Below are 27604 nucleotides of genomic sequence, written 5' to 3' on the forward strand. Positions count from 1 at the left end.
CAATCAGTAAGCCTCGGGGTGCAGTGTCCTTCTTTCTGGGCTTTTAAAGCAACCCTGTTGCTTATTTGATAACCATGCTGATTACATTGCTAGTGCTTGTTTCAACTATGCAATGCACTGCTCTGACTTTTTACGCAATTCTGTTTCATATAAACAGAAATACTGATAAGGAGATTTCCCTCTCAAGCTCTTGTTTTACATCTTATTTGTAATGTAATAATTTATTGCACTACATAGTCCTTCCAGCCCTTTAGCTAGTTACTTGAGAACATGGCATGCACCAACTCTAAGGGCTTGAAAGATCTGGACTGATGTAATGCATATTTCTCATACTGAGGAAGAGAAATGCAGTATTAGTTGATGATGTCTTTCCTCTTTGTAGAAATCATTGATTTTTTTAAAAAATTTTTTTTAAGGTAATTGCAGATAACTGCTGTTGGTTGTTGGTTGCATTCCTTTTAGCTTTCATGTGTCAGCTTGATCAGCTTTATTCTGGCTTCTGTATTTCTTGTTTTCCTCAAAAAGAGAGGGAGAATTTTTCAGTGATGATGTACGTGTTCACTCTCATTCTTATCATGTTACAGATTCTTTTTTTTCCTCTTTTTATTATTTTTTTCCTCCTTTTTTTCCTGAATGAGTCAACAGCAAGTCAAGTGAGATCCTGGAAGGGATAAAAACCTGTTCTGTATATTTTAAGCATAATAACCCACTTATGTTTTCTCCATACACTTTCCTTTCCTGCTATTAATAACCTGCTTAGAAGAGTCTCTGATGAACAAGAAAGAGCAGTAAGTGAGATGGAAGAATAAAATGCAGATTCATTAATATAATTTCTGATATGGGTAATTTTTTAATCTGTAGATTTCAATATGAAATTGGCTTCTGTCTCTTATTCTGACTTGCTGAGTTTTGTTATCTGTGTCTGCTGCTAATTTTTATATAATTGAAGTCCTTCTCAGTAAGATATCCTGAGTTTTGGTGGAAGTTGTGGACTTGAAGGGGAAGAGAGATAAAACCAGGCCCACCAGAGATGAGCCTAGGGGTGAAGGGCCAAGGATGGGGGTGAAATTGATCACCCAACTCAAGTGCACCTACACTAATGTACATAGCATGTTGTGGCTCTTTACCTTAGGGAGTGTTTTGATTGAATAGAACTTGATTATAGTGATGATAAAGTTCAGTGCTTATGGGTAAGGATGAAGGGGAAGGCAAGTAAGGCAGATATTGTGCTGGGAGTCTGCTATAGACCACCCAACCACAACGAGGAGTCAGATGAAGTATTCTATAAGTGACTGGCTGAAGTTTCTGCAGCTCTGGTAGGGAAGGTTCAGATTGGATATTAGAAAGAATTTCTATACTGAAAGAGTGGTCAGGCACTGGAACAGCCTGCCCAGGAAAGTGGTTGAGTCACCATCCTTGGAGGTATTCAAGAAACGTGTAGATGTGGCACTTCAAGCCTCTTTCTGTCATTTACCAGCAGTCCTGGCTAACTGGGGAGGTCCTAATGAACTGGAGGGTAGCAAATGTGGTACCCATCCACAAGAAAGGATGAAAGGACGATCTAGGGAACTACAGACCTGTCAGTCTGACCTCAGTGCCAGGGAAGGTCATGGAGCAGATCATCCTGAGTGCCATTACGCACCATACACAGAGAAACCAGGTGAGCAGGTCCAGTCTGCATGGGTTTATGAAAGGAAGGTTCTGCTTGACAAACCTGATCTCTTGCTATGACAAGATGACCCACTTGGTCAATGAGGGAAAGGCTGTGGATGTTGTCTACGTGGACTTCCATAAAGCCTTTGACACTGCCTCCCACAGCATTCTCATGAAGAAACTAGCTGCTCATGGCTTGGATGGGCACTGCTGGGTAAAGCACTGGCTGGACAGCAGGGCCCAGAGAGTGGTGGTGAATAGAGTTAAATCCAGCTGGTGGTCAGTCACTAGTGGGGTTCCTCAGGGCTCAGTATTGGGACCACTTCTTTTTAACATCTTTATGAACAATCTTGAGGAGGAGATAGAATGCAGCCTCAGTAAGTTTGCAGATGATGCCAATTTGGGTGAGAGTGTTAATCTCCTTGAGGGTAGGGAGGCTCTGCAGAAAGACTTGAACAGACTGGATTGATGAACCGAGATCAGTTGTATGAAATTCAACAAAGCCAAGTGCTGGGTCCTGCACTTGAGCCACAACAACCCCATGCAACAGGCTTGGGGAAGAGTGGCTTGAAAGCTGTGCAGCAGAAAGGCACATGGGAGTTCCAATTGATAGCCAGCTCTCCAAGGTGCTGTTGTTGCAGATACCAGTTCTTAGATACTGTTTTATTGGTGTCACAGATTGAGTTTTAAGTCTATTTACGCTTTTTTCCCCCATGTAACTCTCAGAAAAATTATGATTTTAAAGGCAATACTGAATTGATGCTTGTGGCATAAGGCTGCTTCATAGTTTCTTTTCAGTTACTACCTTTGAGAAAGTACTTTGTGCATTTACAGAGTACATACACATTTTATGTTTTATCTCCTTAAAGCTCTTGTGTTTATTTCATATCAGACTAAGATGACCAGCTGAGCTGGATTGAGACTAGAGCCTTTTATCTACTTAATCAAGGTATATTCCCATCACTGAAGTAAAGGCTATTTTAGTTTCCTATATCTGGTTTTAAGTCATCTTGCATACAAGAATATAGTCCTGGGAAGACTTTGCTAGGCATACCAAGAAGCTTTTAAATAAGCAAATCTTGAAATTAAAGATTCATTGTAGTGAAACAATATGAAACTTCCTCTGCTCATCATTTTGGCTTTTGTAATAGTTCTAGCCATGAAAATGGATTTTTCTAAATATGTTTGACATTTTTAGCTGTGGTTTGTAAGCAGCCTTTTGTAAGCAGCCTTCTTAGAATCATAATATCGTCTTTTGGTTTGTAGTATGACTAACCATAATATTTGAAGCACTCTCTTGGTCTCTCTCTAGATTGGTGTTTCTCTTGATTTTTGGGCCAAACATTATATTTCTACCCAATGTAATCTGTAAGAGTACTATAATTTTTTTTATTTTATTTTATTTTTTTTTTTTACAGAACAGGGGAGGGGAAAGGGAAGCTGTGTGAATTTTCTTCATGTCACTCAGGGTTTTGAGATTTGAGGGTGGGAACACAAGTTAGGTATCAGAGTAGTAGCATGGTGTTCAATGTCATCATTGCATGCCATGCCACCTGGAAAGCTTTGGACAATCAAAGCCCTGTGCCCCTGGCACAGCATCATTTTCCCCTGGTATTTCTGAAAGGCACACTTGCTAACTCATGTCAGAATATTTTGAATGTCACTTTTCTGTTTTCTCTCACAGTGCATTCCTTTCTTGATGGAAGGAAATGTTATTTTCCTGATAACTTGGCAGTCTGAGAGTTGAAATATAAGTAGCAAATTTTTAACACCAATTTATCCTTCTGCAAGGTCATGGAGTGCTATGTTGCAGGCTGTGGAACCAGAATAAAATCTGGTAGAGGAAGAAACAAAAAAAAACCCACAACAATACCCAAATTCTTCTGAGTGTGTGTTTTAAGTTATATATTTTCAGTCTTATTTCAGAGCTTAGTCTCTGTCATGGTAGGCTGTACTGGACTAGAACTGTTCGTGAAGTTTAGACAGTAACAACTAAGGATGCTAAAGGGAGCTGAAAATCATTTGCACATGTGGAACAGCATGTACTTAATCAGTTTCTCCAGAGGTGAAAGGCCAGAATATTCCCTTCTGCACAGAGTGTTTTCTATTTCAAAACACATGGGTATATGGGACATTTTCTTTTAATAAATGCTATTTATTTTAAAACAGTTTCCCAAAGCAGTAAGGTATGACTGTTTACATACACTGATATTTTTCATAATTGCACAGACAGAGAGCAGAAATGGTTAATAACTTGGACCTGGTGAACTTTTCATATCAGCTTTTGGTTAGTGAATGTCTGTTAAATTAACAGCACCCCTAGATTTTCCTGGTAAAGGACAAATCCTCTTTACTTTTCCTAGCTGGTATGACAAGCAGCTCTGGTATTCTCATGCACCTGGCGAAGAGAGGAGGAATGGAGGTGCTGTACCCCTCTCCCAGATGTTAGAAATTTCCAGGCTGGAAATACATCTAAGGTGGAGAAGGACATTCCTGCAACTCCTCCCCAGCCACCCCAGCTTCATGGTTGTTTTGGAACAGTGATTTGGCTGAACTGTCCACATAGCTCTAGTACTTTCCCCTGCTTTTTATGTTCTGTGTAGCAAACTGCAACTGATAAGCATCTTCCTCAGTTTTCTGTCAGCAGGCTTGGGAAGCCGGGAATGTCCAGTCTTGGGGTTTTTTTGCTGTCATTACTTTTTCAAGGGTGATAAATTTGTTCTGAAAATATTGCAGGAACTAAAGACTTAAGGTTACTTGCCTTCTCCAAGAAGCTTCCTATGTAGAAAGAGTAGGTGTCTTAGAGCCTTTTAAAGCCTATTTTAAGGACCTGATCTAAATCAATAAACAAATAACTGAAAAGTAATTTTTTAAAGTGAAAGATTATTTTTCAAAACAATTTCATTAAATTCTAACCAAATTGAAAGTAGAAACTGGAATCTTCTATTTTAAAAAAAAACAAACAACACACTTATTTCACTAAATACTCGTGCTTCTTTGCCTTTGAGTTTTCATCTTGTCAGCAATTTGTACACTGTTTTTTTTTTTTTTGTTGTTGTTGTGTTCCTTTTAATTTTCAAAAATGGCAAAGGAGGAGTTGGGGGCATCTAGAGTACAATTACTTGTGTTTCAAAGAAATCAAAACAGCATTTTGAATGGAATGAGATTCTTAGGTCACATTAAGGCCTTGAACTAGTCTTGAACTTCATTTTGAAAACTCATGTCTATAACATGTTTGCAAGCTAACATATGGATGCATTGACTTTGCATCTGTGCTACTAAGGTTCTAATCAGTGCATTGGTTACCTGAGATGTTTCTTCTATGATACTATTTCTACTGTGCCTTTTCCTGTTTTACAGGGGTTAGAAATTATGACTAGGGGAGGAATTAGTTATCCTTTATTGTTTTCTTTGTGAGCCTGATGTAATGTCAGCTCATATTTTAATTATGGTTCCTAGCCAAAAAGTAAGTTGCAAAGCACTTCTCAAATCTTGTGACTAAGTGCTCCACTTCTCAAATTTAATGCTTAATTGCTTTTATGAGAGTTGAGTGTTTTCTGAGAGGAGCTGTTTTCCTGTTGTGTATGGAAAAGGGTTTGCCTTTCTGCTCTGGCCTGTAGAAGTTCTGATGGAGAAACTTACAGCTGACTGTAGAGAAGGAGTTGTTTTTCTCTGCAGCTCATTCACTCAGCAGTGGTTCTGTTCCCTTTAATAGCTACACTCATATGTCACCCCCAAATCTGGCAAGCTGATGCCTTATTTGGTTTAAAGTTAAAGCCCATTTTGGCACTGGAAACTGAACAAGCTCATTCCGAAAGAGTAAAGTTGAAATGAAGTTAACAAGGCTCTGTGCCAGCAGATAAGTCCAGCATGCTTCATAAATTAACATGCTGACACTTACATAATTTTTAAAACAATATAAGGTTGCTGTTAATGCATATAAAATGTGAGATTTATGAAATCTCTTTCATTTTACATATTATAGAGCAGCATTCAGGAAACAAAATATTTCATTAGGTGTGTAATGACAAGTATCTACAAGAACCATAATTTAACTCTTAAGACACCGTGCACTGCCTCTATTAATAGCAGTCTCATTTTGTATTTTTACAATAATTAGTCCAATTTTTTAATTTCATCTGTGATTGTATGCATTTAATATATTTTTTTGCTACATGGAAACTTTAACCTCCCTGTCTTTTCTGCATAAAAAATTATCATTTATTAAAGGGATGCTGAAGAGATAAAGTGGGATCAAGATACTTATCTCCCGTTCTTTTCAAAACATAGGGGTAAAATCTAAATGTTACTGCTAGATTATTCTCAGTGGCTGGTGGTGATTCTAAAACACGAGCTTTTTGCTGGTAGTGACTATAAACAGGCATGAATGTGTGTTCTGACAGCTTATTGCCTTAGAAGCTGATGGGTGACTGTATTTCAGATGTGATCTTGCCAGCTTCTGCTGTGTACATCTTGCTTAGACATTGCATCTTTTCTTTTTGACATGCATTTTGTCATTACTATCTAAGCCTCAGTGATGGGATGCAACTTACTGTATCTACACTATTCAGACTAAAACGTACAGAATGCTGTGGTATGTCCCTGCAGTGTTAATTTATAGGAATATGTACTGGAACTGTAACAGTGTCCTCTTCAATGTGAGGTGACTATAAGACCTGCAGAATTGGCATTCTAGTCCTGAACTAGTACAGATAAAAGGTGAATTACAGGAAAATATGTTTGTGTGGAAATTACCTATGCTGCTACTGGAGAAGGCACTGATTTTATTCAGTCATGACCAAAATTTCAGAGAATTTTTCCAACTTCAAGACTTTAAGAACAGATCCATAGTACAATTTGTGTGAGTAGAGAAACCTGCCAGGCAGGAGGGATTAGCATTTCTTCTAGTAATTACTGGATGATAAGAGAAAGCTTGTCCTTCTTGGAGTGGTACAACTGTCAGCTTCAGAACCTGTGTGTAATAGCAGATATGTCTCTCCCCATGAAAACACTTGTGTGTGTGTGTTTTCTCCATTCTTCTAGTTGATTTTTGTCAGTGAAAGTTTATATCTGGAAAAAGATCTGAATTCAAGTGTCAGGAAAAGAACAGGGATTTCTTAGTAAAGAAGAAACAGCTCATGCTTGTATTGTACTTTTTTTCTGGTCTAAGCTTTAGCCTTCCTCTAGATGATCTTTAAAGCAGGTGCTTTGGTGTTTGTTTTTTTTTGTTTGGGCTTTTTTTTTTTCTTTCTTTCCCTGTCTATAATTTAAAAATTATTATCCTACTTTTGATTTACTGAGAATGTCTTCCATTTTAGTAACATAATAAAATTCTGAGGATGCTACTACTAAGTACCTTTATGGAAGACAGAAATAAGGTAGGAGGCAAAGCTGCCCATCCTGTCTGGGGCTTCTTCTGAAGTTTCTCCCAGTTTTCATTCTAAGCAGTTCTTTTTAGTTTATGTCTTTATTTCCAGCTGTGAAATAGTGCTCTTTGATATGACTCTTCAGATTTAGCAATGTTTTTGTATACAACTGTACTCCAACAGCATGAATGCAATTAAGAGTGTGTCCCTGGTGTTTCTCTTGGGCTTGCTTGCAGGTTTTTGGGGGCATGTAGACCGGTAGGAGACCATAAGGTCTTGGAGCATGGTCCACAGTGGTTGTTCTTTATCAGTGTTCTTTATCAGGTTTTTCCATTGACTGTTCTCTGTGTGTTTGTGCACATTTGTGTGTATGAGAGAAAAATACTTTTAGCAATAGGTATTTACAGTTGTTTTTGATTAGTCTGCTGACCCAAAACCTCTATATGGGAAGCTTAGAAGGAAGAAAAAGCAGGTTTTCTGCCTTAAGCCTGAAAGAATACACAGATTTTTTTTCTAAGTACAGAGCAGTCCAGGGTTTCTCCAATGCATGTGTCAAACTTTTAGATCAATACCTTGATCTATGTTGTGTACTCCCAAGAGATGAAACTTCATACACAAACAAAAGATGAGGTCACGTGGAAGGCCACGGTCTTTTGTAGTCCAAGTGCCAAACTTTCTGAATAGTTTTCTTTAAGAAACAGGCATCGTATTTCTTTTAATATACGATTGTCATTTTATGTTCCATGAAGTACTGTATTCAAAATCTATTTTTCTTTCACCTAGTGGCTTGGGTTTAGCATTTTAACAGCAGTTGCTATGGAAGAGTTAGCCATGTTTATTGGGTCGTGACAAACGGCAACAGCTGAAAGACAAATATGGTATTCTGTTTTAAGTAGAAGGTGGGCCCTGAGCCAGAGATCAGCAGCTTCAGAATGTAGCCAGCCACTAAGCTGGATCCCAGGGTCCTGACGCACACAGTAGTTACTCAGGCATAATGCTTAAATTTAGCTTATACTTAAAGTATTTTCCTCATTACAATTTGGATTTCTTTCTATTTGTTAAAAGGATGCTGTCAGCTTGTCCACTCCTGTGAATTAGCTTCTTAACAGCAAAAGAAAACACTGAATGGAAGTAGATAATTATTCATTTCACACCTTGACCTGACTGGACTTTTTGCTTGCTTTTTTTCAGTGAATGTAAGAGTAAGTGCACAGGTTCAAGAAAACATTTGCAAAAGCTGGCTGTATCGTGAGAGAGGATACAACCAGAGCAGGGACAAAACCAGTAGATACTTAACTAGGACAAACTTCTCAGTTTTATTGACATATAGTTACTGCATCTGAAATAGTCAATGTGAAAACTGTCAGATAACTCAAACAGTTATGAAACTGGTATTCAGACATTCACTATTGCAATACTCCAGCATGTGAGGAGTTAATACAATTCAGACCATAGCTGGGAATCTATGCTCTTGAAGTTTCCTAGAACTGTAGAAATCCAGGCCAGAATTTGAGAGTAATCCCTCCACAGCTTTTCAAAAGATAATCCTCTCTCTGCAATGTGAAGACAGGTAAATCACGGTATATCAAGCTAGTGCTTTGAAATGTGAGTAAACCTCTCCTAACAAAAATCTCTTTGGAAATAAAGATCTGGAAACTGTCTTTCTTTCTAACCTTGCCACTACCCCCTCACCCCCCTCAAAAAAATCCCCAAGAAAACTGAACCAAAAAAACATTCAAAAATGCAAAAAATGTCTCCCTGAAGGTTGAGTTTTTCCTCTTGTCTGTCTGTTGCATTAGAGGAATTTCTGTTTTGCTCTTCCCAGAGCTTAAAAGTAACTTGCCAAAGTCTCTTCTGGTGAGGTAATGTCAGAATGTTTAAAGTCGGGACCTTCTAACCAACACTGATCACGTGCTGTGGGAGCTGTTAGCCACCCTACATTTAATGACCAGATGCAGGAGACATCTTTCTGTCTTTGGAAGCTCTGGATTTTCAGTAATGATAACCAAGATGCCACAGGTAATACTTTTGGTAGACATCTGGATAATGTAAGGCAAGAGCCAGAGTGCAAGACCTTGAGTAGGTTAAAATGGAATTGCAGTATTTTTCAGCTCTATTTCATACTTTCACGGCAGACTGCCTTTCCTTTAATAGTCCTCTTGCCTCTCGGGCTGACAGGAAGAGAAAGAGTTGTAGAACAGGAGGGAAATGTAGGACAGGCTGCCCTTCAGGGGGGCACTAAGAGGCCCATAGAACCTGGAGAGTTTCAGAAGTGTCTTCCAAAGAACTTGCCATAGCAATTTTTATCTTCCCCCATTGTTCTTGTTCTTTGCTCTTCCCAGCCTGGTCTGACTTTCTAAGTGTTTCCTGGGGAGAGCATTTGTAGAGAAATGGGTTGTGTGTGGTAAAGGAAGAAGGTTGGCAAGGTTGGCTCTGTGAAATAGGCTAAATATTCTGTTTCCAGGGCCTGAAAAAACTCTCTGGTTTTGTCTGCCTCTGATGCCCCAAATGGACTGTTCTTTCTCAACCAGTAATCACCCGGCCTCTCTGTTGGGTTTTTTGTTGTTCTTGTTTTTGGTAGAGGGTGGGTTTGGAAGACTAACTTGTATTTCTGAAACATCTGCTGTTTCTGTACCTAAGGTACAGGATGTGCCTGTGAATATAGGTCTTATAAGTGACAATTCATTTTTATCTAGTGATTTCCTCCCCCAGTATTAAGGGGATAACTAAGACCTTATAGGACCAAGGTGCTGTACAAAATGCTTCAGAAGGCTGCTTCCTGTCTCAAAGCCTGTGCTGTTTATGACCACATGATGAAACAGATAAAGGAAGAGTGTGTTGTAAAAAATTAAGAAGGCTTGGATAGTAAGCAGAAGTTCTAGGATGTTACCACTTATCAGTGATTTGTGCTAATGAAAAGTCAGTTTTCTGTAACTGTTTAAACCCCAGAAATTTTGTAATTAAAACTGTAGTGACTGGAAATTATTATCAGATGCTGCCATAGGTTTGGGAAAATTTATTTCTCTGACCACTTATGTTCCTTATGACTTAAATTATAGTTACAGAACTATTGCACTTCTCTATAGCAGTCTGATTGCTTCAGAACGTGGATTGGTGGCTAGCAAAGGGGTTTTTTGTGTCCTGGATGTTTTTCTGTGGATTTGATGGCATACAACTTTCACACTTTATGCTTCAGATTGTGTGTAGTGCTGCCTTGTGGCTTGTACCTTGGAGCTGGCTGCGGGAGCCAATGAAGTGAATCTATAAATAGCTCCTAGAGCTCTTTGGGAACATGTAAGTATCGCCTTCTACTACCTCAGCCATACTGGATGGAGTCATTTTGTTCTCTTTTATGGTTTAGGGAGGGAAGGGCTAGTTGTCACCTGTTCAAGTATTTCCAGTTACACATGAAAACCCCTCTATCTATACCAAATGAATCAGTGGTAGTGTAAGAAAAGCCTTTAGCAGGTCTTGAGCCAGCAAGTATTTGTACATGTTTCACATTACAGTGTGGAGCCTTAACCTGAGGAAGCATGACTTGGGTTGGTGCGTGCTCGGGGTTTATCTAGCAAATCACAGCGACAGAAGCAGTGCAATGACCCACTTAGAACAACATGTTCAGCCTCTTCAGTGTTCCCCATCTGCAGTGCTGGTTTCAGTTGTGTACTTAACCTTGTGCTGAAAAATGTCTTGATGCAAATGGCTGAAAGTTTGATTAGTATTTTAATATAAAAGTCCATTTCCTTGTTTTTTAAGTGGTGCTGGTAGAATAGAAAGTCTTGAAATAAAATGCCTCCATTTCATTTTAATGTAAGACATCCAAAAAAGTCTTAAAGGACAGGATCCTTTAAGATATTTAAATAGCAGACTACCGTTCAAATCAGTTGGAGCTAGAGCTAGAACTAGGCACTCAAAGTGGACCTAGGTGAGTACAGGGCTCTCTCTCTTGCAAAGGAAAATTGTGGCTTTTGACAGAGGAGTATATCTCCTGCTTTTTGGAAGGAAGTATCGAGAGTGACTGTGTTTAACTGTCTGGTAATTCTTCACTGGTAGAAATAAATAATAACATTATTCTCTGGATATTTTAAAAGTGGTTTACTGATTTTTCTGATGGATGGAAAATGTCGGAGGGTTACTTTGCTATGCATGTATGTGAGTGATGAAATAATAGCTTCCAAGTTTGTTATTTGTTGGCAGCAAGAAACATAAATTGTTGAGGTGTGAGTATTTGTACTGAGGATAAACCTAGCAACGCATTTCTGGTTGTCAGGCAACACTTTTATTTTTTTTTTTCTCCCTACAGTGTCACTTGTGATGTAATGTCATTCTGTGCACCTAATCTGTAAATAGATGTGACATCACTATACAAAAGCTGCTCAGAAATGGCTATGGATATTTACTACAGTCATTACAACTGTTTTAGTTAAGAGTGCTTCCTACTTCCTGGTAGTATTAAATAGTCTATTAACACATAACTTTGCTCCTTCTCCTTGACTCATGAAAAAACAGAAGTTAAATACTAGAAGGCATAATTCTGTGATACTTTATATATGGGATTCACATTGATGCAAATAAATCAGATGCTGGGAGTTTTACATGCAGAGCTGCTAAAGAACTACTGTGCACAGTGTAACTATTAGGATTACACTGAAAATTGTACCTGCAGGATTGTTCAGACTCTTCCCTGGTTTAATCACTGCACATTAACCTAGAAATGTCTGTTATTCCTTCTGTGTTTCAGAGGAGACACAAAATACTTGAATGAGAGCCTATTTGTCGCCTGTAGCACTTTTTTTGGCCTAAATAGTATCTGAGTCAGAGTATTGTAAATAGGTATTAATTAAATATTTTCTTTCCCTTTCCAGGGATTTCTGTAATATTCTGCATAAATATATTAAAAATATTTTTAATTTTCAAAGGATTGTGACTTCACTCTATTGATGAGAATAATAGATTCTACTGGGCAACTTTTAGCTAGGACTTAGGAACATAGCTATCTGGACACTGGGGGAAGGAAAAAAGTAAAATGGCATTTTTTGCATCCAGTCATATAAATAGCATGATGTTGATTGATTACCTATAGAGTTGTAGAGAAGAAAGCCTTATTAAATTTACCATTCCTGCTTACTGCATATGGATGAGATACCGATTACTACATGTTGATCTGGCAAGTTACCTGCTCTGTAAAATGGGTGGATTCAGGTCTTGGTCCGATTGATATTTGCTGGATGTAACAAGGGGTTCTGCTGCATAAACATGTTTAAAACTTAAATTATTTGGCCTTTATATATGCCTTTTCAGCTTTGGAGCCACATAGGATTAAACTTTAAGGTTAACTTGCCAGTTAGGTGCTGGAGAAGGCAACTATCTGCTGTGCTGTGTAGTGGGAGCAGTTAAAGTAGTTGTTTCTGGTCTCTTCACTCATACTTTTCAAAATAATAAAACCAAACCAAACTGGAAATTCAGTTGCTTCAGTGCTTCTCTTGGGCAATTTTCTTTTCAAGCTCGCATAGAAACTGTATTTCCAGTATTGTGGGATCTGTTGTCTTCAATGGAGTTTGCTGCTAATGGGAGCAAAGGCAGGGTTTCACCTTGTAACTATAAATGTTGTAAGGGAATATACTTAGCAATGACCTAAGGTCTTTCTAGAGCTACTGACCTCATGTTTCTAGACTCCCATTGGCTCGTGCACTGCTTTTTCAAATGCATGGGAAGCACCTCGTGTTCCTGTCCAGGGTCTGTACATCAGCAGTTAAAAGACAACTAGTAAATAGCAGGCATTGCAGAATGACAGCATACTTCGCTTTGACACTGGTGACAGAATGTTAAGCCTGCTGGTGTGACCCTTCACTGAGCTTGAGATATAGATTGTTACCTAGAACTGCTCATGGATTGGTCTCCCTGGCTTGTTGGTGTCTTGTGGGTTTTCTTGTTTTAAGAGGCCTTTGCCTCAACAGCAAACACATGGCTCACTGCAGTGGAAACTATTGCTTTTTTAGGGACACTCTGGTTACCTTACCTTTTTATCTGTAATGTAGCCCAATCCTGCAACAAACTTTATTTCATGGGGACTGACGATAATTTTTTTAGTCTGTTAACACAGCTTCCAGGTTATAGCATTAAAAGAAATCTTAATAGAAACCAAGATGTGTGCTGCATATCCTGCCAAGATAAAGGGAAATTGGTTTGGTACATAATTTCTTAGAAAAATATGTGAATATCTGAGGCTTTTAATCAATTTGTTCTGGTCTCTTCCTAGATATTAAACTGGCTGGCCACTAATTCCCCTGGTCTCTTGTCCTGTGGCCTTAAGGACAAAGCACCACCTAGTCCTGTGGGTTCTCACTTATGAATTTGTAGAGGAGTATATAAGAATGAAAGGTCAAAGAAATTCTTCAGTCTCTTCCTCAAACAGTGTAGAAAGGATTTCAGCAGGCGACTGATTTGAATATAGTTGATTTACATGGATATGACTTTAATATTTCTCTACTTTTTGACTGAAACAATAGTGTGTCAGGTTTTTCCTGGAGTGTCAATGACTTGCTAGTCACATTACAATGACCTCTCTCTTCCCTTTTTTCATCCCCTTTGCAAAGAGGATGATATTTTACCCCTTAACCACCCAGATCTTTTTATGTTTGTGAGACTGCACCAGCCAGTTGATGTTACCAGGCTAGCTTTTATAGAAAAAGATTATTAAAGCACAGTACTTCCTGCTTCTTACAGTTCTTACAGTGAAGCAGTGCTTCAGTGATGTCCCAGATCCTGCAGTGAGTCGCCCAGCAAACATAAAGGATAAACCACATGACATTTGATTGCATATTCCAATTTGGTTATAGGTCTGTAAGAGGAGATGCAGCCGTGGGTTTAAGCTAACTTTGCACTGGCAGGGCACATGTACCTCTGTGGCAATAGTACTGTCCAAATTGAGAGCTCTCCCAGAGCTGGCAATATTGATATTGACAAAGGAGTTTAATCTGCTGGAATTTTAACAGTGGCCCCTACTCTTACCCTTCCTGTAGACCAAGTGACCATTTTAAGCTACACACTGGTGTATTTATTCAGAAGTGTTGGTGGCTTTGCAGTTTCCAACCCGTCTATTCTAAAGTCAGAACTCAGCATGAAGCTGCTCTGAGGCACTAGAGCCAGTAGGGGGTTTGGGGTGGGAAATGAATGCTGCTGCTTGCTTACTTGGCTGCTTGTTGCACGTATTGCTTTTGTTTGAAGAGTTGTTCCTCGCCAGACAGTCATTAGTATGGAATAATGCAGTTTTGCAGACGGAGTCCTGAGTGTAACACTTTCACCCCCCCATCTGTATTTACTTCTATGCTGTCACATTACAGAGGAGTTCTTGCTTTGCTTTTGTTGAAGCAATAGGGCATGAAAACTTTTGCCAGCTATGAAGAGTTTGCCTTTGTATGTCTTACCTTTGTGCTTCTGGAGTGAAGGGTGCCTGTAGCAACAGAAAAAAAATCTCAGATTAGCACCAACAATACAGGAAGCAGAACATTGCTTTGGGACTCAGGTGTTTTGGGGATGATATTGAAGTGGACCAACTGAGAGCTGTGTGACCAATGCTAGTTGCCCATATATATAAAACAGGTGTATGATTGGTGGTGGGAAAAAAAATCTCTGTAAAAGGCAAAACTATCTGCATAAGAGCTTGAAGAGTTAAGCACTTTGCAACACTTAAGTAGTATGTTATGTGTATTTTGAGAAATGATGGAGGAAACAGTTTTGTACTCCAAGCAAAATTTATTAGAAGTCTATTCAAGGAAAAAAAAAAACACAGAGACCTTTTGCTTGTAGGAATTCAGTCAGTTACCTGAAAGCCAGGTATGAAAAACTTGTATTTTTCTAAAATCAGTTACAGAGTAGAAACAGTACTTTTTAAATATCACAGGCAACGATATTTAAGTATTCAATAATAAACGGCATCAAAGATAGGTATTAATCTCACAGCAAAGCTGCATGCAGATCTAGTTTAAAATCGAAAGCCTTTGAATATAAAGCTTTTGCCATGAAATCTGCAATAATAAAGGTATGCTGCACAAAGATGTTTCTTTACCTTTGTCTTATCGACATTTCTCAGTAATAAAGACATATGTACATTTAGATTTGGCTGGTAAACCATATTTTAATTAATAAAATTTTGCATAAAATGCTATCTTACAGAATTGCACTATCCAGATGTGCTTATGGTAAATAGAGCAAGAAAAGAAATATGCATTGAAATGTTCTGTATGTGAAGAGGGCAAAGATCAAATAAGTAACTTTTAATTTTTTTTTTTAAATCAACAACCAAATGGCTCTGTACAAAAAAGCAAACATATGTACAAAATGCTACAGAGACTACATACATTTTGATAATTTCAATCCTTTACCCTTGAGAAATGCAGTAGAAGCTTTTGCCATCTATAAGGTGCTGAAGAAACCAAATCTGAATTTTTATTTTTATGAAGCCATAGTAATTATCATCCTGTGCCTTAATTTCATTCACTATTTAAGCTTACTTTTGCTTATGGAAAATGTATCTCTTGAAATACTTGTTTCATTCAGGAAAAAACAAAACACCACCCTCTAAAATGTATCAGTTTTAATACATGACTTTTTTTTTTTCCTGTACTAAATTCCTAAAAAGAATGTGTAACTCAGATTCCCTTAACATACGTATCTATATATATAGTGAAGCAAATCAGTATGTGATACTCGTGAATATTTTTCAGGTGGCTATGTTAAAGAAAAAAAACCCCAACCAACAACCCTTTGCACTAACACAGTTTACCTCCTGCTTCTTAAAATTCCTGTGATATGTAAAAACACTAACCTCTCATATTTCATGTTGCTCACTATTACAACTTTTTCATTACAACCACTTAATCTCAGACCTCAATAGCAGGTTATTATTGTCTATGCTTATATCATTGTCTATCTCTTCTTCATCGAGTCCTCCTTCCCAAGATTTTATGCCTCTTGCACTTCTTACCTTTCAACAGAAAACACTACAGCTTAATAAGGGAAAGAAAAAAATGTTTAAAAAAAGGTTTAGCCAATACTGTTGCACCCGTTCAAAACACTTGCAGTTCTTTCATGTTTCACTACGCTTGCTTGAGATTTTACAATCACTGTGCATATGTTACAACATACAAGTGCAGGCAAAAATTCTATATTATAATTTGTCATACACTGTAAACCAGTACAATAGGCAAACCTGTGATACGGCAAAGTGAAAGCAACAAATGCTGCCAAGCTAATAAGAATGTGGAAACTCAAACTTTTAAAAAAAAAACAGTAGACAGCAACTTCCCCCTGTATTACATGCATGCTGAAAAAAATCCCACCAGGCTTCGTGATAGTACCACAAATGCCCAAGCCAAAACCAGTTTCTTCTCCCGCCCACTGCCCCCCCACCCCCCCAATTCACCTGTGTACCTGTCATCAGGCTGTTCCTATTGTGTTTCAAATGAAAAGACTTTAAAGCAGGGAGTATTTAAATGTTGAAACGATTCCTCTTGTTTCAGAAAAGCTTAGTTATTCACATCGTGGTTGTTGCTGTAATACTGCTGGAACGGTTTGGCAGGTGGGATGGGATGAGGATGAACTAGATGGCCTCTATCTGAGACTGCAAGCAAGAAAACAGAAGGGCAGCGTAGCATGTTTTCTGGCAGCTTTATGCAGATGTGTTGCAGAGATGCAGCATAAATAAGTAGGGAAAAAAATTCACAGCCTCTTGACATAGTTCCCAGGGAAAGTACCAAAGAATTTGGTTCTTCTTGAAGTTCCTGAAATTAGAAGCAATAAATGAAAGATGGGAATAACAACAGAATATCTCTATGTAAGCATGGCCTCGACGTTTTTGTTTCATATTGCACAAACAGAAATATCTACAGTTCTTTGTATTGTAACTTAGAAAAGTTATTTTGAATTTCATTTGTGAATTATGAATTTTAACAAATTGTAACTCCAGGAAAGAAAAAGCAAATAAGGGCATTTGATTAAATTGTTAGGCCTGATTAAAATCTGTGCTAAAATTTTAACTTGGTAAATGGAAATAATATAATTTCAACAACATTGAGTCTATTTAAATCTGAATTTTTAAAATGCTGAGGACTAGATGATTAAGTTAGCTATTGTGTGCATGATGGTTTATGGAATGATTAAGCCACCTTATCCAGGCCTAGTTATGAAATGTCTGTTTGTTCAGTAATACTTGGTTCTCACAAGTAGTCAACTCTGTAGATGCATTAATGCAAGTTAGTTTCTTGTTACCTGGTCTTTATGAAGAGAACAACAATGCATGGTCCATTTTGTGTCACATGAGAATGACAAAAGTGCTGTACAACAAATTGGAGGCACATGTCAATTTGTGTCCATCACTTTCCGAAGGACAAAAATGAAAAATCACCCACTAATTTCCATGGATTTTGGTTGGGATTTCTCCTGATAAAGCCAGGTTCAGATTACACCAAATACCAAAAAACCGATTTGTTTAAAAGACACCAAGCAAAGAGCTCAGAAAATGTTAGTAAGAAAAACAGAAATGAAAAAGCAACCAGTTAAAACATACCCACAAACCATCCATCATCACATTTTTCCATCACATCAATGACATCTCCCTCTCTGAGCTCCAATTCATCTTCGTTCCTAGGAGTATAGTTATATAGAGCCTGAAACCTTAAATAGGACAAATGATGCATTTTAAAAAGAAGTAAGAGTTCTTTGCACCTTTGCTGAAGTAAAGGAGCTGGTTTAAACATTAACTAATAAGAACCCTTTTTGAAAGCATATGGGAAAAGGGTTTATTTTGTCTGGTGGACTTCAGGGCTAGGTACCCAGTAAATAAGTAAAACTTTACTGGAAAGGTAACTCATCAGACACTGAGGACTCAAGGCAAGACTGATGACTCCTACCAGTTACTTTGAACACAGAATGCTAGTACTATTTTTCTATTATTTATTTATTTTAGCATTATTTTGTAGAGGCATCACCAAAGACTTGTAGAGGGCAGTCTGTAGATGCACTAGCCCCTTAGCCCCATATGATCAGAACCCAAAGCTGTGACTCTGCCTTTAAGCTCCAGAAGGCTGGCCCTAGTGTATGCATTCCATGCATTCTCTGCAGACCAAGTGCCATAAGTCTCTTCTGTAGTTGGTGCAGGAAGGTGCCCAGGAGAGGCGCTCATACACACTGTGTCTGGGGGACCTCTCTGGGCCCCTCATTAGCAACTGCTTGGGCAAGGCTTGGCACCATGGGAGCTCTGTGTGTATAAGAGGTGCCTTCCTCCGGGGGAAGGTGGAGAGTAATCACTATTTGGAAAGATACAGCCATAACCCCTTCCGTGGTTAAAACTGCTCCTGAGATAGATATAGAGATAGATATGTATATATATATATAAAAAAATTATATGTGTGTGTATACATATATATATATATAAAAAAATGTCTGAGAGTGATGGAGAGGCTTAAATCAAACCAGGGGACATAAGAATAGAATCTCAAAGAGTATTCAGACATTGACGTGTACCTCTACCCCAGGCCAGAGGCTGCAGATTGAATGATCTGAGATGGATAAATGGTAAAAGGTATGAGATTACTGAATTTGTTATCTTTCATTCCTTGTCAGCTTTTAATAGACTATCTTGGAATGGAAAGAATGGCAATAAACTCTTTAATAGGGGGAAGTGAAGGTGCTGACAGCCCACAGGAAGGATTGCTGCGAAAGCCCAAGTCCTGCACAGTCAGCATCTGCCTTGTTTTCTCAGCACCTGTGCTGCCATTACACTTCCCCCAGTTAAAAAAAAAACAAACACCAAAAAACCTTCCCATTTGACTTTTTGGTACTGAATATCTCCATTAGCTCTCTATCATTCAGGCAAAGTTTCCATGGAATGCTTATTTCCATAAAAAATTCCTGCCCCTGAAATTTCCATTTGAAAATCCTGTATACAAACTGGTTCTATGCTTAGTGTAATGAGGATTGTCTTGAATAAACTACATATACTTTTCATGTGCCGGTTTGGAGAAAAAAAAGACACTGTTCCATGAGAAAAAAATATTTTAACTTGATCTCTTAAGACCGGCAGTTATCTCCCCAAATCTGAAAGTCTAATTTTTAATTTTAATCACACTAACAAAATGGAACAGGACTGGTTATTTAAGCAATTATGTCCAGTGATTTGTGTAGCAGGAGTAAGAACAGTCTGCAAAAAATTAAATGGCAGTAACTTTTCTGTCAGGTTTATCATTATTTCAGGAAAGCTGAGCTATGATGATATTCCAAGATTGCTTAAATGCAGCTTCCAAATGTAGAGGAGTTACAGATGTAGTGTGTCATGAATAAGATTTAAGCCAAATACTTACTCCAATACAGTAACAAGAACTTCCCAATTAGCACTCTTTGTACTTTGGAAATCTAATCTTGGTAATTTCTAGATAAGCCATTTTAATAACTCCTTTGTAGTAATTTCATTCTCTTTGCTCTTCATGCTCTCTTATTTCTTAAATATGAAAAATCTACTACCATTTACAACACTAACAATACATATTCAAGACAAAGAATGTTTGGTTGGCAATTGATGTATATTTATATTTTTAATTTTAGGAATAAGTAACTTTAGTAATGAACTATTTAAAATATATTGAAAAAAAATTAGATAATTACTTCTTACAAAACAGTGTTAGGTGCTTCAGTGTGCTCAACAAAACCAACAGGAGCTTGTGGTTTTAGTGAGATTGAAAGCAAAATGTCCAGTTTTCATTATATATTATCTGTGGTATAGTTATTTGGTAACTTTTTGCCCCTTACTTGTCTCTTTCTTCAAGTGACTGACAGGTAAACTTTCCAATATTTTTAAATGCTAAGCCTAGTTATACTAAGGAGAATCCACCTAATAGGGGCATACTTTAAAGAGCTCTGGTGCTAGGGGAAGAATGGCTGCTGGTTTCAATGATTGCTGAGGCAGGCACTGACTGCAAGATTCAGGGCAGGGAATGGGGTGGGGGGGAAGGAGGGCAGAGAATCAGAATGACCTTGCACCAAATTTGCAGTATACTAGTCAGCAGTGAAACAGCCTTACATGGTTTATCCCAGGTTCCATTGTTTGTGAAAATAAGCCTTGAGATCTAGGTTCTTCTCCAGATTTTAGAAAGGGTTTCTTGTATCTAATTTTTTTAATTGCACATGTAAATTACACCAAAGAGTGTGAGCCTATGTTCCTGTGATCAACATTATCAAGTTATTTTTTTAATCTCTGTTCACACCTGTTTCTGAATAATTTGTGTGGAGTCAGTAAAACAGATGACTTGAGCCAATGACAAATCTTTAATTGGCATTCTGCTGAGATGTAGTAATGGAGAAAATACAAGTCTCAAACTTTATTTTTTACAAAATATCCCTTTTAAGTATAAATGATGGAGAACTGTAAGTTGGCACATCTGTCTGAGTTTGATGTGAATTAAACAAGTAAAACTTTGCCTTCTGGCACCTTCTTGGATATCTTCCTACATCATGCACTTCTCTGGAAATTTCTGAAATCTCTTCATAGTTGTACTTTGCAGGTTAACAAATTATTTGACGATGTGCTGGCTATTACTGAAGTGTTAAGTGTTAGTTTAGTAGACAAGAAGCATACTTACGGTTCCCCCCCACTGTGTATGTTTTCATGAGCAAGGACAGGGCGCTGTGGCTGAAATGAAATGATTTGAAATGTAATAAAGATTTAGAATCTACTGTCCAAATAGTAGTATAGGGGCATGATAGATAGTTGCTTGAGAGTTCATATTCTGCCTTGCAGAAAATAACACCCCTCCTGCCCCCATTCTAACTCACAATAACTTCTTAAGAGAAGTGGCAAGCAACAGAATCTTGGCAGGTTTAAAGATCTGATTTTTTGAGGACATAATGAAAGCAAAAAACCCCTGAACTATATCAACAGTCCGTTCTATGTATAGTGTAGAAGAAAGCTGGAATAGAACCCTGCTGCCTCTTCACTGTGAAACAGAAATAGCGTTAGAAAAATCAGGTGCACCTGATGAACATTATACATTCCTTGGATAAAATATATTTTCAGATAAGCAGAGATAAGATCTCCTGTGCATAATGGCAGAAATTAGAATATTCATAGATGAACAGCATACCATTTACATACACACACACACAGTGCTAACTTGGCAGCCATAACATGCTTTGCTTTAATGAATTCTGTTTCATCTCAAGGGGAAGCACAAAACCATGCAGGCTATTGAGAAGCAAGAAGCAGAAAAAAAAATTCATAGAATGCATGTAATTGTGTGAAAACAACAATTAACACTTTTACTTCAAAGGAAAAAGTAATTTGTATTTCCAGTGCAAAGCTTCATGAAAGGAACTACTTTCTTAATGCAGCCATTACTCACCACTAACATCCAATAAATCTGGACACAATGGAAATAAAAAATATTAACTTCCCACACTAACCATATCCTGCTTAGAAATATACTGACTTCTACCAGTTAGAATCTGTCTGGGGCCAGAAAAAGCACAGAAGCAGCTGCCTGGGAGAGCTCTTGATGTGAGCAGAGATCATATCCTCTGTTGACTGAGGATGCCCCATGGTCATGCTGTAGAGACTGACAGTCTGATACAAGTCTGGGAACCTTGTCTGTTTTGGGAGTGTGGCTATCAAACACAGCTCATAGCACTTTCTTTCATGATCTGAGTAAACTGCAACCTGATCTTGAACCCATGGCATTTGTCTTACTGCTTCATGGTTCTCTCTTTCCCAGGTTTGACTACTTCGGTTCATCTTGCTTCAGTTTATTCTTGAAGATGACAGTGTCTTCCATTAGAGAAGGCTGTGGTAAACAATCCACAACTTCAAGGTACCAATTGAACATTAAAAGGCACTTTTTTTTTTCTTCCCTACCCCTCAACATCTCCTGATGAACTTGAAGTTGTTAAATTTCTTCTCATCATGTTTCTGTGTGTACATGCAGAAAATATGGTAAACATTCTCCCCTCATTTTTACAGTCTGTAGAATATAATTTTTAAAAGGTGCCTAAAGATGCAGGTGGGCAGATTACAGAACCTTTATTCACATTAATGACAGCTAGGTGGGAAAGTCCAAAAACAGGTGTTTGTTTTTTTTTTAATACTCTCTGACTGTCTTGTCTCCCTCATTGAATTCTCCTCTGGCAGTGTACAGGAAAGACAGGTAGCTTTTTCTGAAGAATCCAGCAATAAAGACTGCAACTTAGACAATTCAGTTCTCAGAAACTCCTTTCAACAGTTGGCTCTGTCAAGCAAGAAGAGAGAGTACTCCCCTGGGCAGATTGCTTGGTACTCAGATGAGAATCTGACTTTATTCTCTGCTAATCTTTCATCAGGTCTGCCATTGAGCTGAATGCCACAGATAGTCAGAGATGCAAGGGAACTCAACTGAGGTTAAGAATTTTTCTTGCAAACAAGAAAAGTCAGTGTCTTAAACAATAGTACAAATGGTTTAATGCTTTGAACATATACCAAGCCAGGAAGAAATTTGGTAGGTCAGTACTGTCTTCTGTACTCAGTGCTTTAAAATGTTACATTGCTAGTTAACTACTGTAGAAACAGATGATAGAAAATTGAGGTGAGTGAACATTTTCAGCTCTGTTATTGCTACTGAGAAAACTGACGGAATTGGGATCTGGGAAAACTAGGGTGAAGTGATCTGTGCTATGTCTGAACAGGGAGACCTTGGAGCTCGCTGTCTGTCCAAATGCATTCTTCAATAGCATCCTAGCTGACAACAGGCTTTCTTACTGTTTTCTTTCCCTAAACTCTCATTCCCATATACAGAGCTTTGGCTAGAAAGAGGACTGTTGCAAGGTCTGGCTAATTGTGCTCAAGAGATATCACAAAATGCATCAACCTATGGATAGCTCTTGGTGCTTAGGGTTTCTAATTTCCAACCAGGGCTCAGTTCACTACATTATTCTGTTCCTTGGGGAAAAAAATATAGGGCCAGATAAAAAAACCACCACATTAAAAAGTGTGCAGTCAAGTCCATGGTCCCAGCTGTACAGCTGATTTTTATGCATGATTGATATGCACTTGCATATAATAGTTCTTTATAGTGCTGAAGATGCAAATTAGGTATACAATTTCTGCTCTTGTGGTTGTGGAATTAAAGACATAAATGCACTAGACATTGACCAATACAGTCCTCTTAATATATTGATTACATGCCATTCATTTGGAGTAACATGCAAAACTGGAATAGGGCTTAATCTCTTTTTTATGGATCTTATGCCCAGTTTGACTTCCTTTGGAATGGTGTTGATCTGCTACTACAAGAATCCTGGCCTTCCTATAATTGAATTGTCTCTTTTCAGAGACATAAAGAAAGCACTGTCCCTCATATCTGGTAGCTAACAGAGACCTGCCAGAAAGGCAAAACTGAAAAGCTACACAAACCTCCATATCTTAAATTAAAATTCAAATTTTAAAAAGCGAGCCACTAGAAAGATGATAACCTAAAATCAGGAGCAACAGCACGAAAAACAGTTAATCCCATAATAAAATATTAAGAAACCAATGCAAAGAATAATTAAGTCCTAAACTGAAAATAAAATATAACCCATAAATTCTTATATAGTTTAGGTGGTTTTGTTTTTGTTTTTTCTTTTTTTTTTTCTTTTTTTTTCCCCCCCTTAATTTACATCACATTTTTGAGTAAAACACATGCAAATGCTAAACAATCTGATTTTCTGGCTAGGTAAAATTGTTACAGTTATGTTACTGTTATACTGCAGATATGAAGGGAGAGGCTAAAGAGTATGACAGTCTGGAATAACAATGCTTGGATAAAGAGGATAGTGTTGAATGGTTTTAAACAGATGAGCTATTTAGGAAAACACAGACTAAAGATAAAGAACTTTGATCTCTTAGATCTTGTAGCACTGGAAATACTATGAAATACTGCAGATACACAATACACTAATGAATTTATAAAATATGTTTTGGCACACAGAGACCTGCTGGCTTTACTCAGACATGGCACAGAATCACAACAGGAGGAATACACAGCACACTGATAGTGCTGAGACACTTGGGCAAAAGCAAAATACTGAAAGACTAGACACTGAGCTCCTTTTCCATGGAAATGTTATTATTGCACACAGGGCATCCAGTACCATACCCTGTGTGAATAGCTGTGACCTCTGACAGGTGAGCTGCAGGATCTCTTAGTCATCACTGGGCTACGAGGAGGCTTACCCATAACAAATATCTCTCTTTTTAAATTAGCCTGAAAAAACCAAAAAACTGTGTCAAGTGAGAGTTTAAGAATGAAGCATCATGGGGTTTTTGTTGCTTCATTCATACATGCAAACTGGACATGCTTTTGTTGATACCCTTATTTGCACCTATAATGCAATTGCTTTTAGTTATTACTATTAGTATACTGTATTTTCATAGCTGCCATTGTATCATTTTTCCAAGGGTTTGCTGCTCTGGCACATGCTCTTTCATGTTACATTTAAAAGATTAATAATGCACAGTGTATGCAGTTGGAGTAAGAACAGTTATTGCAAGCTTAGCCACTGAAGTAGCTCAGTTAATAATATAGAAAAGCTTAACAGCACAGAGCAGAAATACCATCTTAGAAATACAAATGACAAATGTTGCAATTCCTTACTGTTAAACAGAACACAGACCTTAAATTTGCATTTAGAAAGCAAGTAAACACTTGATGGGTGGTCCTGCAAGGAAAAATCATTCTTTTCTTAACGTCAGTATAAATCAGCTAAATATTTGTCAGAATTCAGCTCTCTGGGGAGGGTGTGCCGCAAATGTGAATTCTCAGGGGCAGGGGCATGTGAGAGGAGTGCTGACATGGAAACCTTTCCTTTGGTATATGTGATTGTAGAGTGTAGTAAGAATGAAGAACATCCCCCTTTTAGGAGCTGAGAGGGTGAATAACAAACAAACAAAAAGGCATTTCTCCTTGGGAAGTGTCTTCAGAGTTCTTCCTTTGGAGGACACATCCCTCCCAACAACATGGAGCAAAGTGTTACTTCCCATCCATTGCTTCTTGTATTTTACTGCCCAAATTCCTGGTCATGCTTCAGATTTGAACCACGTTCCAAATATACATACACGCACATATATGTATGTATTTTTACATCAACAAAAATTACCAAAGTATTGATATACAATTTCAAGAACTCTCTGAAGAACTTCACTTGTGATATTTGAGTCCTGGAAATGTCTCATGTTCTTTCTGCTGTAGCAGTTGAGAGGAGACTTTAATAATGGACAATATACATGAAGAAAAGATAGGAAATGTTCTTCCTTCTCATGTCCAGCCTGTAGACTAAGTAGCAACAAATGATGACAGCCAAAAGCCAGCTACACTTATTTTAATGTAACTCTATCCTGGCAATGTAGTCAGTGTTGACAGCTGAAAAACATTTGCTTATCCTTGGGAGGAAATAAATCTTTATCTTATTTTTGGAAATTTTGTGCAAAAAGTCTGTCATTACTAAGACTGTATCTAATAATTTCAACAGTTTTCAAATAGGTAAGTCAATACTGATTAAGCTTATAAAGGAACCTGTTACTTAGACTTAAAAAATTACACAGTTTTGAAATTGTTCGAAAACAATAAGTAAGCGCTAGAACTCTGTGACAGTCACTAAACCTCTAGTTCTTCCCAGTACTGAGGCTGTTAGGTCTGTCAGGTGGAGACATCACCTCTGTTTACTTGGTGTCTTGCTTCCTGCCATGCCCAGTGAAGAGCAGGACACTGGTTTAGGAGGTTTCCAGGCACAGATCTTTTAACTCTCAAAACAGACATTACTTCTATCTATTTTCAGCTGGGATTAGCATGCCTTGCTCAAACAAGAGCAAGGAATATCAGGGTAATCTAAAGAAGAATTTCAGTGTAGATGAGGAATTTGTCAGGCTAAGCAAAAAGTAGCCGTGAAAAGCAATCCACAACTGATAAATTATGCAAAGTTGCAGAAATAAAGGCGATGCTGTGTTTTACCCTTTCTTTGAGATAAGACATACCTAAACCTGTGGTGGATTCATGCCTCTGAAAGAACCCTTATGTCTTTTCCCTACTTCAGAAAAGAAACAGATTTGGTGGACCTTGAGAATTCTCCAAGTCCACTATGTCTGGGTTTTCCATGAGCACAAACTAAGACATGGTAGATTAAAAAAAAAAAAAAAAAAGCCTGGGTTTTTTTTTGCTGTAGATGTAATGATCACTTTTTCTAGGACATTTTGTCACACATTTATGTGACTTTTTCTCCTTTTCTTAAGCAAATGGAAGTCAGCACTGGAAATTTACTTTGGGTCTAAACTGCACTGGGAATTGACTTTGTCTGTCTAGAGCATTAGGTTTTCAGATTTCATTTTTCTGCCACAGAGCTGGAATGCTGACACAAAGTGTAGTCTTGGAAAGGGAATAATCTTTGTCCAACCCCTGAATAACAGAACTGGTATTTAGAACATGACCCTCTGTAGTGATGCCTTATTGTGAAATTTATGACTGCTCTTCCAGGCCTTGAACTGAAACTGAAAATACTTTTAAAATACAAATGGGTCTTATTTCTATGTACTTGAACGTGTGTTTGTCTGTTTCTGTCATTTAAAGAAGAGTTAATGAAGTCCTGATATGGACTTGAAATGGAGTTGAAGGCTTTCTGCTTTCCTGTTATTGGTATCTTCTTGGAGCTATTTCATTGTATCCTAATGGTTATAGTTTTACCTTGTGTTTCATTTGAAGGCCTATCTTAATACTCCATGTGCTATGTTATTTAATATTAGTAAAGGAAGCAATAAGTCTGAAAAGATCAAACTCAGTGTTAGCCTTGCAGTCATTTAATAAACATGAAGATTTGCAACAATCCATACTTAAGAGGTGAAGTTACCTTTATCTTTGGTGAGTCATTCTTCTGCTGATGCAAGAGTTTAGGAAGGTGAAAAGGTGAGAGGGAAGCAGTAGACAAGGATGTTGTAGGAACAGAGTGAAAAGTTCGTGCCTTGACAGAGTGAAATGGAAGATTAGAAGAAAGGTGGGAGGATCAGAATCTCCTGATGTTCCCATAGAAAACAGAGCTGGCTTAAGTGTTTAAGAGACATGAGAAGTCATAGTGCTATAAAACCAGCTGGAAAGGACATAAAATACTGAATAAGGAGTCATGTAACTAACCTGAACAGTCAGAAATGTGATGCTGATTTTACTATTTGTAATTCCACTATTCTGGAAGAAAATTCTTCCCTCAGAAATCAAAAAAAGTTGCTATCTGAGACAGTTGATTTCCCCTCTATTTCTAACTCTTTTCTCCAGTGTTTTTCAGGTCAAGTAAGGACAGAGTCAGCCTGCAAAATTTTGCAAATTAAATAGTTTTACATTTGGCCTAATACATATTGTCCTAAGTATCTGAGTTGCATGTTTACATGTGACAGCCAAAGCAACTGCCTGAACAGTCTTTTGAAATAAATGCTGGACAGAAAAATCTGTTCTAAAACTTTGCCTAGAAACCAAACAAACTGTCTAGCAATATTGTGGCATTTAATGGCTAGCAGACATCTGGGATAGTTCAGTGTTGTACTGTCC

General features: G+C 37.9%; 1 protein-coding gene and 1 long non-coding RNA gene across 5 annotated transcripts in view; one reads left to right on the forward strand and one right to left on the reverse strand.

The window, feature by feature from the left end:
- Positions 1-27604, forward strand: part of LOC127384910 (uncharacterized) — a 48716-nt gene that overhangs the window by 6631 nt on the left and 14481 nt on the right. Inside the window, exons 1-2 of one of the 2 annotated variants that reach the window (XR_007889533.1) lie at positions 10915-10944; positions 21782-21877. This is a non-coding gene — a long non-coding RNA (uncharacterized LOC127384910). Of the gene's footprint in view, positions 1-10914; positions 10945-21781; positions 21878-27604 lie in introns of those variants that run through there. The other variant, XR_007889534.1, reaches the window with a different exon arrangement.
- The window catches only part of SORBS2 (sorbin and SH3 domain containing 2), a 220482-nt gene continuing 207632 nt past the window's right edge, over positions 14755-27604 (reverse strand). For 2 of the 3 annotated variants that reach the window (XM_051619980.1, XM_051619981.1), the window contains 3 exons: positions 20654-20703; positions 17587-17693; positions 14755-16801 (listed from right to left, as the gene is read on the reverse strand). In XM_051619980.1, the coding sequence (XP_051475940.1) occupies positions 16740-16801; positions 17587-17693; positions 20654-20703 (219 nt within the window). In that variant the 3' untranslated portion in view covers positions 14755-16739. Of the gene's footprint in view, positions 16802-17586; positions 17694-20653; positions 20704-21412; positions 21431-27604 lie in introns of all 3 variants that reach the window. The other variant, XM_051619979.1, reaches the window with a different exon arrangement.

Source organism: Apus apus, chromosome 4 (assembly GCF_020740795.1).
Source record: "Apus apus isolate bApuApu2 chromosome 4, bApuApu2.pri.cur, whole genome shotgun sequence".
In the NCBI taxonomy this organism is placed as follows: Eukaryota; Metazoa; Chordata; class Aves; order Apodiformes; family Apodidae; genus Apus; species Apus apus.